The sequence below is a fragment of the Esox lucius genome, chromosome 16 (genome assembly GCF_011004845.1).
Source record: "Esox lucius isolate fEsoLuc1 chromosome 16, fEsoLuc1.pri, whole genome shotgun sequence".
In the NCBI taxonomy this organism is placed as follows: domain Eukaryota; kingdom Metazoa; phylum Chordata; class Actinopteri; order Esociformes; family Esocidae; genus Esox; species Esox lucius.
The window spans coordinates 24,758,850-24,774,131 of NC_047584.1; the positions used below are offsets into that span (position 1 = coordinate 24,758,850).

General features: G+C 42.8%; 1 protein-coding gene across 2 annotated transcripts in view; it reads right to left on the minus strand.

Moving 5' to 3' along the window:
- epha3 (eph receptor A3) overlaps nucleotides 1–12,364 on the minus strand; it is an 83,620-nt gene extending 71,256 nt beyond the window's left edge. For both annotated transcript variants that reach the window (XM_029113514.2, XM_029113515.2), the window contains exons 1-2: nucleotides 12,142–12,364; nucleotides 3,511–3,575 (exon numbers count right to left, since the gene is read on the minus strand). In XM_029113514.2, coding sequence (XP_028969347.2) covers nucleotides 3,511–3,575; nucleotides 12,142–12,244 — 168 coding nt within the window. In that variant the 5' untranslated portion in view covers nucleotides 12,245–12,364. The remainder of the gene's footprint in view (nucleotides 1–3,510; nucleotides 3,576–12,141) is intronic.
- Nucleotides 12,365–15,282: the final 2,918 nt, after the last annotated feature.

Consider the following 15,282-nt stretch of genomic DNA (forward strand, 5'->3'; position numbering starts at 1 on the left):
ACACACATGTTCACACAATGCAGAGACACAGACACGCACTAACAACATACACACAGACTGAATTTTGTCAATTTCCATACTCTTCCTCTTCATTTAAATGCCTGAGGTCAGAATGACAGCTACTGGGTTTCCATTATTGAATGGGGAGGGAGGGGGGGGTGGGTGTGCTAGAGAGACACAGGAACAGAAAGAGAGACACATCAAAGTAGAGAAAACAGCAGCATCAGAGAGGACACAGCAACAGAAAGACAGCATCAGAGAGACACAGCAACAGAGAGAGGGATACAGCATCAGACAGACACAGCAACAGAGACAAAGCATCAGAAGAAAATAGAAGGTGTTCCATTAGGGCAGTAGCACCCATTCTATGCAGTGTTAGGTGACTGAAACAAGCAACACCACTATTCTATATGTCCAGAAACTCTGTCAACCCAACTGATATACAACAACATTTAGACCTCTGACCTATGACCTCTGGTCCTGTCCTCAGGTCACAGCTGTGGGGGGGGATGGGGTGAAGGGGAGGAGCAGGGTTCTGTGATCTTTGCTGTAGGTAGAGCAGTAAAACCACAGCAACCTGAGCCACTGATCTAACCACCACATCAGACCAATCAGTAGTCAGCATAAGACACTTCAAAGGGCCAAGGGATGCTTACAGTCAAATTATACATCTAGATGACATGTTTATGTGCTTGACATTATTTTGTTATTTCCTTGTCTTTTATAAGAAATGACATCAAAGCCCTTGTGTGCAAGCATATGTATTTTTAGAGATTTAATCCACGCTTTCAGCGTTTTAAACAGGGGGGCAGTAAAATAATAAAAAATTGTCTTTTACTACTGTAAGTCACTTTAGATGAGGTTGTCTGCTATAATGACTTAAATGCTGAATGTAAAATAAATCTGTCAGGTGTTGTGGATGGCAGAGGCCCACAACAGAAAGTTAAAGTGGTGAAACCTGAAGCTCTATTGATCTGACTAGTGTCCAGTACGGAGTCAGGTTAAGCTGCTTCACTGAGACACACTTCATTGAGAGGGGTCAAACTTTCTTTCACCCTATCTGTCTGCCTGTATACTTTCTTCTCTCTCTCTCTCTCTCTATCTATGCCTTTGTCCGTCCATCTGTCCGTCTGTCTTTCGGTCTGTCTCTTCCTTTCCCACAGTTTGGTAGTAACCAGAGAGAGAGAGGACAACAAGTGCAGAGGAGCTTTTCTCTGGGTCACCGTGACAACTGCACCACATCAGTCAGAAGCTTTTCATCGCAGCTTTGACCAGATAGAAACCATAACACACATTCTAGCCCCCCATCCCCCCCGCCCCCCTCCACGGTCCCTCTCTATAGCGGCCCCTTGACAGGCCCCACCATGTGCTAATCTCTCGTTTATGGGCCAGCTTCTCTCTGCTCACCAAGTGCAGCTGGGGGCCTCACACTCCGTCACTCAGTCCCCCTGTATTTTGGGGGAAATATGGTGCTATGGTGACTAAATGAGTTTGGGTCTTAAAAAACGTGGAGCTGGCGGAGCGGTGGACGACGGCCAAAAGAGCTCCACCATTAGTCTATGTATCGCAGAGCAGTTATGTGCAGTGTCTCTCTGGGATTGGATGAAGCCATGCCAAGACTACATAGTGTGTTCATGTGTGTATGGACCCAGACCTCAGGCTTCCAGCACCATATAAAGTTTCCCATTATTCCATGCTGAATGTGCATGCTCCTTCTCTGGTTCCTCTGACAACGTGGAATATATCTGTATATCGGTCGGGGTAAACTGCTTTGGATTTCTCCATCGAAGGAGAAATATTTGAACATTGGTTTTGGGCCGTCCACATCCTAATCTACAATCAGTCATCCACAACTACTAATCTACATCACAGTGACCATGACCCAGGGACTGGACAGGGAGTCAGCAGAAGACTGGGCTGTTGGATGGGTTCGGTTCTGAGAGCTGTGTGCTATAACACTGGGTATGATTTTGCTTACAGCAGTGGAAAGCCAGGGGCCCATCTGTAACTGTCAGTGTGTGTGTGTGTGTGTGTGTGTGTGTGTGTGTGTGAATGAGTGTTTGTGTGTGTTTGTGTGGCCCCACGCCACATTATTATGGCAAATACTTTCATAGTATCTGGCTCTCAGGATAGAATGCTTGTCAGTCGCTGTCAGTCAACAACGCAAATAATTACCCATGATTCACCTTGAGGATTTGATAATCGGCACCTCAGACTCCCTCCACCCCTTCTTGTCCTCGTCCTTCTGCGCTCTGTCTCCGCTTAAGATCCCAGCAGGCAGTGTTTTGAGAAAGACATGGGTTCCCACATAATTATTCAGTAGTGTATGTTATGTGCCAAACATAATTGGACCCATTTGCTGCCTTCTGAATCTGTTCTGAATCTAACTTCACCTACAGGAGTTCCCACTATCAAAGGTCGTGTCAATAACCCAACGCTGGCCTCAGAGCCCATCCAAAACAAGCATGAGACGTTAGTGTTCTGTAAGTGTGTTTGGTTCCAGTTTATGAAGTAACCTCTTAGTTTTATAGTGGCCGTAGTTAATATACTGCTGGGGGAAACCAGCGCTGGCAGCTCCATGGAACAAATGAGTGGATTACCTTCAGCTCCAGCCAGCCAGTAACTCTAACACTTAATAAAGTTCACAGGAGGGATTGGCTGCTGCAGCCCGCGAGGCCAGTAGCATAACGGATAGACACAGCAGAGCCACACACAGAACACACACACAAGGACGTCAACAAAACACACACAGAACACACACGCAAGGACGTCAACAAAACACACACGGAATACACAAACAAGGACTTCAACAAAACACACACAGAACACACACGCAAGGACGTCAACAAAACACACACAGAACACACACGCAAGGACGTCAACAAAACACACACAGAACATGGCAGATTGGGGATGATGTAGGTTGATTAAAGAAAGGGAGATAGTCACGCTGTTTTGGATTGTTTTGATTGCTGTGTTAGCATGTGTGGTTAGTTAGGGCTTTATTCAGGCTCAGTTTGCCCCTCCTTCCAAACAACAAGTATTTTGGAAAATTTGTCAGTGGGTAAAGTCTAAAAAACTTTCTGTTTGTAACATCTTCTACTTTTGGGAACAGAATTATATTGAGATCAGATGTTTCATCGATGACGAAATCGGCAGAATGTCAGCCCAGTTCCATCAGGGTTCTACTGACAGTCCACTTCTCGTTTTCTTCCCATGGGGAGGGGAAATGACAACCTGATGCTTCTGATTTATACATCCGGTGGGATATCTGTCCCCTGTCACCAGTGTTCATACTGTGTGTTTCAAAATGTCCTGAGAACATTCAGAGGTTCCAAACTGCAGACAGAACAGAATGCTGACAAACAGGATAGAATGTACAGATGTATGTGCGTGTCATGGGACGTGGACAATATGTAACAGTCATACAGATAGTTGGCAGATGCTTCATAAAATGGCGGTTGTTGGCTAAACTGTTTGTATCTCATGTATCTGGGACGTACTACTCACCCCATGTGACGGATAGGATATCCATCCCAGCTCCCCCTGGCTGGCTTTGGAGTCCAACAGGTTCACTGGAGAAAGGAGGAGAGAAGAACAGCAGGGATGAGTGTCTGGAAGTCTCTATGGGATGAGTGTCTGAAGGTGACTATGGGCAATTGGTCATATTGGAACGCTGATCTCAGACACCACTAACTCTCTTACAGATCATCCTTCTGGTGATTAGTGAGCCTCATCCACTCCCATCCGAACCTGGCCATAGGACCTCTGGTCAAGGACCGTGATCAGAATAGCATTTACCCAGCTGCTCAATACTCAGCACACACATACAAATAAGCGGACTGCTTTCTCCCCTTTCTGGACATCCGACAGCTAACCAAACAGAAACAGCCTGCTGTTCTGTCCTCCGTGATGGGGATCAAAGCAGGAGATGTCCTGGCTCTGGGGTGACCTGGGAGGCCGCTGAATCACTGCTACAGCTGTGTGAACTGTTCCTCCTCTGAGTGTGATCGTCCCCATACACATGGATCAGGTTAAGAAAGAACACAGTGTTACACATCTTAGGATCAAAACCACTTCTAAACCTGTAACTCTGAACATTACAATGGTGTCTCTATGAACCTGTAACTCTGAACATTACAGTGGTGTCTCTATGAACCTGTAACTCTGAACATTACAATGGTGTCTCTATGAACCTGTAACTCTGAACATTACAATGGTGTCTCTATGAACCTGTAACTCTGAACAATCATACTGTTTCTCTTCGAACCAGTAACTCTGAACAATCTCCTTGTATCTCCATGAACCTGTAACTCTGAGAATTCTTATGGTATCTCTTTGAACCTGTAACTCTGAACATTATAATGAAATCTCTTTGTACCTATAACACTGAACATTATAATGGTATCTTTTTGTACCTGTAACACTGAACATTACATTAGATTACAGTATCTCTATAGATCTTTCTTCCGTACTGGTATCTTCTGCAGAGGTCGAGATCAGCCTGAGTGTGAAGTGCTTGCAGAGCTCTGTGACTGTCTCTATGGGTGGTTCTGAAAGGTTCCCAATGGGGAACGACAATCATATACATCACTAACTTCCACTTTCCACTGAGAGAATATGAAGTGTAGTGTAGCGAGCACGAGGGAGAGGAAAATAAAGACTATTAGCACATTCCAGGCAGAAACCCACAAAACTGAGGCTCACCTGAGTTCCAGCCAAGCAGCTGTCTCTCTCACGTGCACACTCACACTCGCACTTACGCTCACACACACACACACACGCACTCACAGAGACAGACCCCTATTAGAGGTAATAAAGCTATCTGCTCCTGTCAGATTCTAGCAGTGCAGCATCCAGCTCCATTGGTTCCAATTTACATTTCTCAACGAGCCAGGCCCCGTCTCAAATTGAGCCAAGCGGGGGAATTTGAGAGCAGAAAATTAGATGGCTCTATCTCAAACTGCCTCTCCAGCTGCACCGGGCGGAAATCACCACCAAAATCCCCCACAGCCCCCCCCCCCCCCCCCACACCCCCTTACACTCCTACACAGCCCCACACACTCCTCCTACACTTGTACTGTACCCTTCCACCCTACCTCCACGTACTCCCACACACTCCTCCTACACTTGTACTGTACCCATTCCCCCCTACCTCCACGTACTCCCACACACTCCTCCTACACTTGTACTGTACCCATTCCCCCCTACCTCCACGTACTCCCACACACTCCTCCTACACTTGTACTGTACCCATTCCCCCCTACCTCCACATACTCCCACACACTCCTCCTACACTTGTACTGTACCCATTCCCCCCTACCTCCACGTACTCCCACACACTCCTCCTACACTTGTACTGTACCCATTCCCCCCTACCTCCACGTACTCCCACACACTCCTCCTACACTTGTACTGTACCCATTCCCCCCTACCTCCACGTACTCCCACACACTCCTCCTACACTTGTACTGTACCCATTCCCCCCTACCTCCACGTACTCCCACACACTCCTCCTACACTTGTACTGTACCCATTCCCCCCTACCTCCACGTACTCCCACACACTCCCTCACTAACCCGTAGATCCTTGCCCACTCCACAAATGTGAAGCTCCGCACGTACCCCCCTCACCATTCAAAACATGCTCCTGCCCGCTCCCACAGGGCACCACACACCCCTAGAACATCACACACTCCCACATGCGTGCATGCACATGACAGTACACACACACACACACTCATTACACACAAACTAATGGTGTACTATCCCTCCTCCTCCCGCACTCTTCTCCGTGTCTCTCGTCTGTGACAGAGTCTCCGAAATCATGGCTCTTCTAAGGACAAGGAACGCTCTCCATAACAGCGGTCCCGCCAGGCAAACATCAGGAAGACAGCCAGGTGAATCCATGTAAGACAAAGAGTGGAACACGGTTCCATCTGACCTACAGAATTACAATGGAAGGTTTCCATCCTGCATAAGGCTGGACACGGAGCGGTAAGCAGACAGGTTTAGAAGTGGGCCAAGTGGGTGCAAGGTGTCTGCAGGAACCTATCAAAATGACACAGTAGTCATCCAATCTGCCGAGGCTGGGGCGGAATACATGTGGGCTATCTGGAACATAACTTGTGTGTCTGCAGGGGGTGTGAGTGTGTTATGGTCTGCAGTAGGCTGTCTCTGCAGGGGGTGTGAGTGTGTTATGGTCTGCAGTAGGCTGTCTCTGCAGGGGGAGTGTGTTATGGTCTGCAGTAGGCTGTCTCTGCAGGGGGAGTGTTATGGTCTGCAGTAGGCTGTCTCTGCAGTGGGAGTGTTATGGTCTGCAGTAGGCTGTCTCTGCAGGGGGAGGGTGTTATGGTCTGCAGTAGGCTGTCTCTGCAGGGGGAGGGTGTTATGGTCTGCAGTAGGCTGTCTCTGCAGGGGGTGTGAGTGTGTTATGGTCTGCAGTAGGCTGTCTCTGCAGGGGGAGTGTGTTATGGTCTGCAGTAGGCTGTCTCTGCAGCCAGCATGTCTGCAGGTTGTGTCTGTGTGTTCAGGGTGAAGTGTTCCCCTCCCAACATGAATTATTTAAACTGAGTGTCGCTGTGTGATGCTGGTGCTTTTCCTCTCACAACTCATACACACAAGAGCTTGAAAGCGCAGCTACACACACACACACACACATGCTCTTGCAATCTGTAATACACACATGCATTGTGAGACATTAGAAAAACTAGAAACCCCCCCCCCCCCCACCATACAGCACCTCCACCTCTTCACACTGTTACCTACAGCGTACAATACAGGTCTCCCATCCATAGGACACGCACACACACACAGACAGAGCACTATTTTTAAAGTGGGAGCATGTGTAAGCACATTTCCAAGCCCCATGAAAGGTACCATCGCTCACAAACCTCTGCTCCTCCCAGCGGGGTAACTGCTTTGGCCTCCCCGGGCAAGGCCTCCCTGCCGCCGGCTAAAAATACCGCCAGCACCCGGGCCGGGCGGGGAGTTGAACCGTACTGTGCATCGCGCAGCCAGACTCACCACTGTCATGTCGTCTTACACGGGCACACCCTCTCGTACACATACCTCCAGGCCTTCCAGGACGTTCACGCCGCACACTCACAGCTCAGAGACAACTTAGCTTCTGCTGAGAAAATACACAGGGTCCGCTCGGTGCCAAAACAACCCCCCAGCAGCCAATATAGTAATAACTTCAGGCCAAATTATCCACCCTTAAAAGAACAATCCTTAACACAACCTTACTGCTTGACTCCTGGGTGGACGGGCAAATCGGAACACTGTTACACACGGCTCACCATAGTTTGCCAAGGATTATGGCTTTACACAAGCACTGCTAAATGGCAGAAAAATGAATTTGCTTCTATAAACAGGAATGTGTAGCACTAGGCAGCAGGCCCAGATTGTAGAGAAGATATAGAGTAACTGTGTGTGTTGTTAAATACAAGGACATGTTACTGGGAAGGAGTTTGTCCATTTGTACTAACCTTGACCTGAGTAGCTTGTGGGCCGGGCCCTGCGCAACCTCTAAAAAATGCTGGGTTGTTTGGACGACTAAACTGCGTGGTTGGAGGCTCAGTTGGGTTGGTTTCTGTTAAAACGGCTGGGCTCTTGGTGCTGGGTTATTGATGCTGGGTTATTGAGATATGTCCTAGTGAAATCCGAACACTAAGGTGTGGCGTTGTATGGCTCTGGCATTCAGATTTCAGATTCACCATTATTTTGGGCTACTTTGGCCACAGAGAAATTGGAAACTAAAAGTAATACGCATCTCAACATTGTATCTCAGTGTTTGGATAAGTAAGGAGTAATGTCATCAATTGCATATTTTAATTGGTGATGTGCAACAATATTGAAAGATATAATAGGCCAATATTTGCAGTGCAATAACTGCATGAACTGGAATGGCATTTACTTTCATCTGTGACTATGGGATCAACCTCAAGGCCACGCCCCAACTATGTCAAACAACCTATGGATTACATTATGAAGACCAAACTGTTCAGTCAAACCATCTGATGGTTAAAATAAAGATGGTTAAGTTAACCCAATTTTTAGTAGTCCAAAAAACACAACAGTGTTTAAAAATAACTCAGATTGTTTACAGTCCAATAACCCGTCTGGGTTGCATATTAACCCAAATTCCGTTGATTTTACCACAGCATATATTTAGAGTGTGTTTCATAAATGTCGTATTGAACCAGGGCAATCAGTAATATAACTGAGAATATTTATATAGAATTTTATTTTTCCTGAACGGTCAATATTTTTACTTAAAGTTACATATTTACTATTCGTTTACTTATATTTTCTATCAAAACAACCAAATGGAAGAAATGGGGGAAAAACACAGAAGCAGATTTAACAACTCACATTCGACAATTAATCAGTCATATGGAATTTAAAATGGCAGGATATTTGCTAAACTTTAACAATATATGTATCATTAAAAAACTAAGTTATTTTTAGGTGGATTCTGAAGACCAGAGGTCATGATGAAACAACGTTTTCAGGGGATGTATAATTACGTGGAAAAACAACATAGCTTAAATTTTCCAATGTTAAAGTAGGCCCAGGATTTAAAAAGAAACAATATAATGCACAAAAAAATATATACATAAGCCTAAGTAAACAAAAGGACATTCATAGGTTTTATAAGCAACACTTGAGATCTCAACAATCTGAAAAAATCTATAATCATTTTAAAATTGTTGAAGATGACGACGTTGTCATCACACAATAGGACATGACAGTTAACTATAGCAATTCCATATATATATATATATATATATATATATATATATATATATATATATATATATATATATATATATATATATATATATATATATATATATAGGCCTATTATGTGTGTGTGTGTGTAATAAATGTTAATAAATTATGTGTGTAATCAGATTAATTACGTGTATAATAAATATCAATAATGATGAATACCATAATTATCGTCATTATAATTAACATTATTAACCTCAACATCATGAGAGAAAGCATAAAAATGTACATAGTCCTCATGAAATAATCTTTTAAAATGTACTTTCATATTATTTTGTCACACTTACAATATATGTAGTCTAAATCACTGCTTGACATTTCCTGAACTAACCACAAAGCACAAATAAATAAATATATAAATATAATATTTGGGCTAAATAAACAATTCTAAGACCTACTTGCAGTAGTAAAATGTCTACATTTATAGTCTAGGCCTCTTTTTCGTATCTATTCTGTTATATTCACCAGAACACAGCCTCTGTCGATTTAGAAAAAAACATAGCCTAACTGTAATATCAAACCTGCACAAATATTTTTTTAGAAATCAGAATTATCAAATATATGGGCCCTACAAATAAGTATAAACCTAAATTACTTTTGCGGACAAAGCAAGAGGCCTATAACGATCAAAACATATGTAGCCAAGGCAAGTACCTATTGTTTTTACAACACTCATAAAAGGGCATAAACCATGTGGTCGCTACTTTTTAAAAATGTAAAATAAATTGAGACAATTTGTCCTGACGCTTAAAGTTTTCTTTATGAAAAGCTATTTAATATAGTTGCCAGCGGAAAGAAAGGGAGGTGATCCTAACTTAACCAGGCGATGATGAGACGGTGCCTCAAGCATAAAAACTGTATCAAACAGAGAGACATTTCTTCTCTTCTCTCCTCCGTGGAGCATGAGTTTCTATTTCAGACAGAAGTGCTTTCTTTTGATGCTTCTCTTATAACAGATAAGAATTGAGTGCGCGTGAGGCTTCAGGAAGAGAACGGCTCGATACTGACACTCTCTGGCAGACAATTCGGTGTTGAGGACCGCTGAACGATAGAAGACTTAAAATAAGTTATTGGCTTTATAAGGCATATAGAAAATCGCAAACATGTAAATACTAAATACTGTGATTGCCATCGTGTATATTGTTAAAATATTTTCTGAACACAATGTTCCTCTATAATAGGCATATTACAAAGGAATACATATCTTCTGCGTGGAAGTTTGCATAACAGATAACAGAACAAAACATCAATGAACATATATTAAAAACTTCCCAAACAAAAGGGTAACATAAAAACAGAATGACTTGGCATAAATTATATCTGCAGTGTGCATGCCGGGTACTGCATTTTTTGTCATAATATAGCTGTGTGAGACACCGAAAAAGTTAATTAAAGTGAAATAAAGTGAAGCAAACACAGAAAGTAAAAGGAGACGTCGATAGCTTAATAACGTCCTTTATAATCGAAAGTTAAACGGCCATTAAAATGTTCAACGTTTGTAGAAAAACGTTGAACAAAAAACGATTCATTGTTTTGGAATAATGCCAATGTTGTCCACAACTCCATTCATTTTAATGTAATCCCATCTTTAAAATAAAAAAGCGGTGACTTCGCAATCTCGGAGTTTGTCTTATTAACCGGTGAAAGCCTAGCGTAATGGCCTTTAAAGATTAGATACAGCGATATAGGCGAACACAGGCCAATGCATGAACCCGTTACTGCAATAATTTGTTCCAGTTACAATACGTTAACCATGTAAGATCGGTTGAACTATGCACTATGCACAAAAACAGATATTGCTTGATTTCTCCTAAACTTTGACCTTTTGTGCTACACGGCTGATGGGCCTAGCCAAATCTGACCTTTGAGCACTAGGCTATTCGTTGTTAATTTTGAGACCATTACCATATTACATACCCGATCTTCAGATATGTTTATAGGCTCTTTAAGCTAATGGTGGTCACATTTGGATAATGCAATGTGCATTGTTGACTATCGCCACGTTGTTACAACAAATAATGTCTAGTGCCTCACATGTTTTTAGTTGTGTAGCCAGCCTTCAGTGTCTTAGACCTACGCTACTCACGTCGATTGTTTATAAGCCTGGGCCTATGCACACAGTATAATAATTATGTTACTTTGTCATCATATTAAAGCGTTATTGAGTTGTTATTTTTTAAATTGCCTACTTCGATGTAAAGGTCAGAAGATTAACGTATCCGAAGTCTGTTATTTCCCAAAAACAAGATAATAATAACAGGTCAATAAATTATTTCATTTTACGGACCTGAACTTTATTCGGCTCTGTATGGCTATTGAGCGGACAAGTAGACCTACATATAATCAAAGTGCAACTACAAAAGAGCCTTGTTTGTGGTACTGTAGGCCAATCATCTCAATTGCTCCCGTGTGTGTGCGTGTGTGTGTGCGAGTGTGCCTGCGCGCGTATGTTCGCGCGTGATAAACAACCTGCCTAAATAGTCCTATTCAAGGAAAAGTAGCCAATCCGTTAATCAATAGAAATATCCTAGTGGATGAGTGCCTGCAATCAGCGCACTATGGGATATATATCAGTCCAACTGTGGTTCGAGCACATCCCCATAAAGGGATCTAATAAACTATCCATTCAAATGAATAGGCCACTAGTTCATATGAATAGGATATTATTCCTTTATTTAACCTTTATTTTAGCAAGGGAGGATGCATTTTCTAAGACACATATAAAGTGTGACTTTTTTAGGCAAAGCTGAGCCGATGTCCACCGCCTGCCCCTGGTTCCTTACGGCGCGCGACAACACTCGGACAGCCCGCCTGCCTCTACTCCAGATTGTGAGTAGTAATACCAAACATCAAAATCCCCACTTCTGCAACCGTATTTTAAAATGTGCTGTTCTTTATATGTGGGAGAAGAATTCTGGGGTAGTAACCGTTAATTCCAACACAGACCCAAGGGCACCCCAGTGTTAACTGTCTAAAGAAGATTACCGTGATCCGATACCATCAAATACCAGTTTCCACCGATTTAGCAGCCGGCCAATAACTCTTAATGGGGGTAGCTCAGCACGAGTTCCGTACATCAATCCCTAAATAGCATTACATCCAGCTTCGAGCCACACAGATCAGTGGGTAATTACACGAGTATTTAGAAATCTGCTCAAATAGCCATGACTGTTTTTTGCACATTATCAATATATCGAACATGTCCTGTCCAGTCCATCCACAGCATCAGTGCTGTCAAAACCACCTTAAATTTATGGGGTCCAGACTGCAAGACGAGCTTCTGCAGCGCAAGGCTTTCCCCTCTCGCAATATCTCTTCAGTTCCGACTGAGCTCACTCATTCTTACCTTCATTGGACGGGTGGATGATGAGATGTGCTGGTCTAATAAACGACAAGATAAACAGTAAAATGAAAAGTAGTAATGTTTTCGCGCGCGGTTCGCAATCCATGACGGTAGGCAGTTCAGAGGGCAAGGCAGCGCGAGGTACATAACTCCATGAAGCATGCGCCACTGAATGATGTGAGCTCTCTCTCCCGTTCAGGCACGAGGCTCCGGTTCAACTCGGCTCCGGGGCTGATGTCAACTTTGACACCGGAGAATGAGGAGGAGTCAGTTCTCTCTCTCTCTCTCTCTCTCTCTCTCTCTCTCTCTCTCTCCCTGTCTGTATCCGCGCTGAAATGAACGGAGACTGGCTGGAGCGGGAGGCTTCCGTTTTCCGCAGGGTCCTAAAGAGCATAATTGTTTGTAAAGAGACGCTCAAGTTCACAAGAGGTAATTTTCTCCTAGAGATAATCATCAGAGTGCAGCCGTCTTCTAGCATTCCATCTCCAAGCCATAGCCCTAACAAAACAGCGCTGTTTTTTAGTACTGAACAGAGGCGTTGCTAGGATCACAATTCATTCAGGGCTTAGCCCTGAAAGTACTGGGTTTTAAATGTACTTGAGGAAAATTTCGATTTACATGCTAACGGCCTACATGTCTACATTGTCAAAATGCGCGATCGGAATAAAAAATGTATATTTCAGGGGCTATTCTTTTATTATTTATTTTTTTGGTAATTTGAGATCCGGGGCTATTCATAAAAGAACCGCGGCTATAGCCCCGGACGCCCAGGCCCAACGACGCCACTGGTACTGACCCCACAATTTAAATGAAAACAGATTGATGTGTGAAGGTGTATGAATACATTTGAATTAACAGGGAAACGGCTAAATAAATGTATAAGTATATGTCTAAAGCTTTCAATATACCTCCAATATTTTGGGGGTTTTACTCTTCAGGTCTTTGATGTAGCCCAACACATCTGATTACTCACTAAGCCCAATCAGTTGAATCAGGTAGTGCTGCTTGAGCTAGAACATCAAAGCCTTTGGGTCTTCAGGAGCGGGTTAGAGGGCCTGGTTGTGGTGGCGTGGTGTAGCATGTCCTGTGTGCTGAGGCCTCTGGCACTCTCTGATCCATAGTGACAGGACTGGCCTGCCATGACGTCACGCACACACACCCATACCCTGAGATCCCAGCCCAGGACAGCTGCAGTGTGTGTGTGTGTGTGTGTGTGTGTGTATGGGCAACAACAACTGAAGACTACCTAATGTTTTAGCTTTGACACATTTCTGTTGTGTTGTATATACTTTTGACATCGAAAATCCATGATTTATATACCACTAATTTATTTAATTAATGTTTTCATACTAACCAATTTATCTAAATTGATTTTAGCTTAGTAATTAATGGTTCAGTACCAAAACAATTTGGAGCAGTTTCCCTTTCTGTGAGTATTTCATTTATAACTCTCTAGATATCTATAAATTCAATGGTTGGCTCTGGGCAGGGTATTAACAGTGTGTGACCTGAAGATTTAGTGCAGGTTTAAGACATGTCCCCACTGACCATAAATTAGCCTTTACATACACCTCTCTAATTCACTTACACAAGCGTAAGACATTAATAATCGATGGAAATGTATATCTAGGAATTTCAGTGAACAGTACTTGTCAAAATGTTTTTTCTCTCTATGGTTTAGGTGCATTGACATGGTTTAGGTGCATTGACTGGCCAGTTTAATATGGACTACACACATCAATTGAAAACCAGTAAAATAACCATAAATTATTTTTCAATATATTGAATTTTTCCAGAAATTGTATTTACTTAAAATAATTTATATTATATATTATAATAATATGACATTACAAAGGATTGAATTAAATTACATTTTGGCTTATATTTTAAGTGTGACTGAGGATGAAATATCTGAGGTTAATGGTATGTGATTAATGTCACAGGCTCACTCCCTCTACAATTCTGTCAATACAGCTCTGTATAACTCCTGCTAATCATAATCAATCTGATTTCTATTGGAGTTGGACTAGCGACAGCAGGAGATAGAGCTATCATTCCTATGTTTAGCCTTCCCCTTGATCATCATAAACCAAAACTGTTTTTCTTTTCACTGAATGTCGGGTTGTCCTCAACTCCCTCCAATGGAAGAAAGCAGCAGCTATAGGGGAATATTGATTCTGAGAAGCAAATATAAGCGCTGATGTTGCCTGATGTGCTGCGCTGAAGCTTCTAATGGACAAAACAGATGTGGCGTATTAATATCAGATTTGAAAGCCGGTGAGCTACTTACACGATATTCATGCAAATATGCTGCATGTAATGCCAATGTAAACAAATACATGCCACGTTTACGACAGTTCTAGTGCCCTCTGCATCTCTGTGGCCACCAGCTGTGCATTCTTTAGATCAATGGGCAGGCTTTTAGGCAGGCTGGGTACTGAGCCCTTTGGTCGATGCTCCTCACACTCATCATGCCAAGAAGAATGTGTCTTTGCCAATGTTACTCCTATTTTTTCTACAGACAATTTTCACATCTGGTAGAGGCTGCTATTCTCTGCTTTACTTTTGGCCACCCATTTTTGCCTGGCACACTTAAATCACTTTTAATGTGACCTATAATATGAACAATTCAATTGAAAAACAAACTGAAATCTTCAAGGGGGAAAAATGAAAAGTAAAAACCTTACAATAACCTGGTTGCATAAGTGTGCACACCCTCTTATAACTAGGGATGGGGCTGTGTTCAAAATTAACCAATCACATTCAAACTCATGTTAAATAGAAGTCATTACACACCTACCATCATTTAAAGTGACCCTAATTAATCACAAATAAAGTTCAGATGTTCTATAGGATTTTCCAGCCATTTTCTTAGTTGCGTCTCAGAACAAAAGCCATGGTCTGCAGAGAGCTTCCAAAGCATCAGAGGGATCTCATTGTTGAAAGATATCAGTCAGGAGAAGGGTACAAAATTATTTCCAAAGCAAAAGATACATCATGGAACACAGTGAAGACAGTCATCATCAAGTGGAGAAAATATGACACAACAGAGACATTACCAAGAACTGGATGTCCCTCCAAAATTGATGAAAAGACGAGAAGAAAACTGGTCAGGGAGGCTTCCAAGAGGCCTACAGCAACATT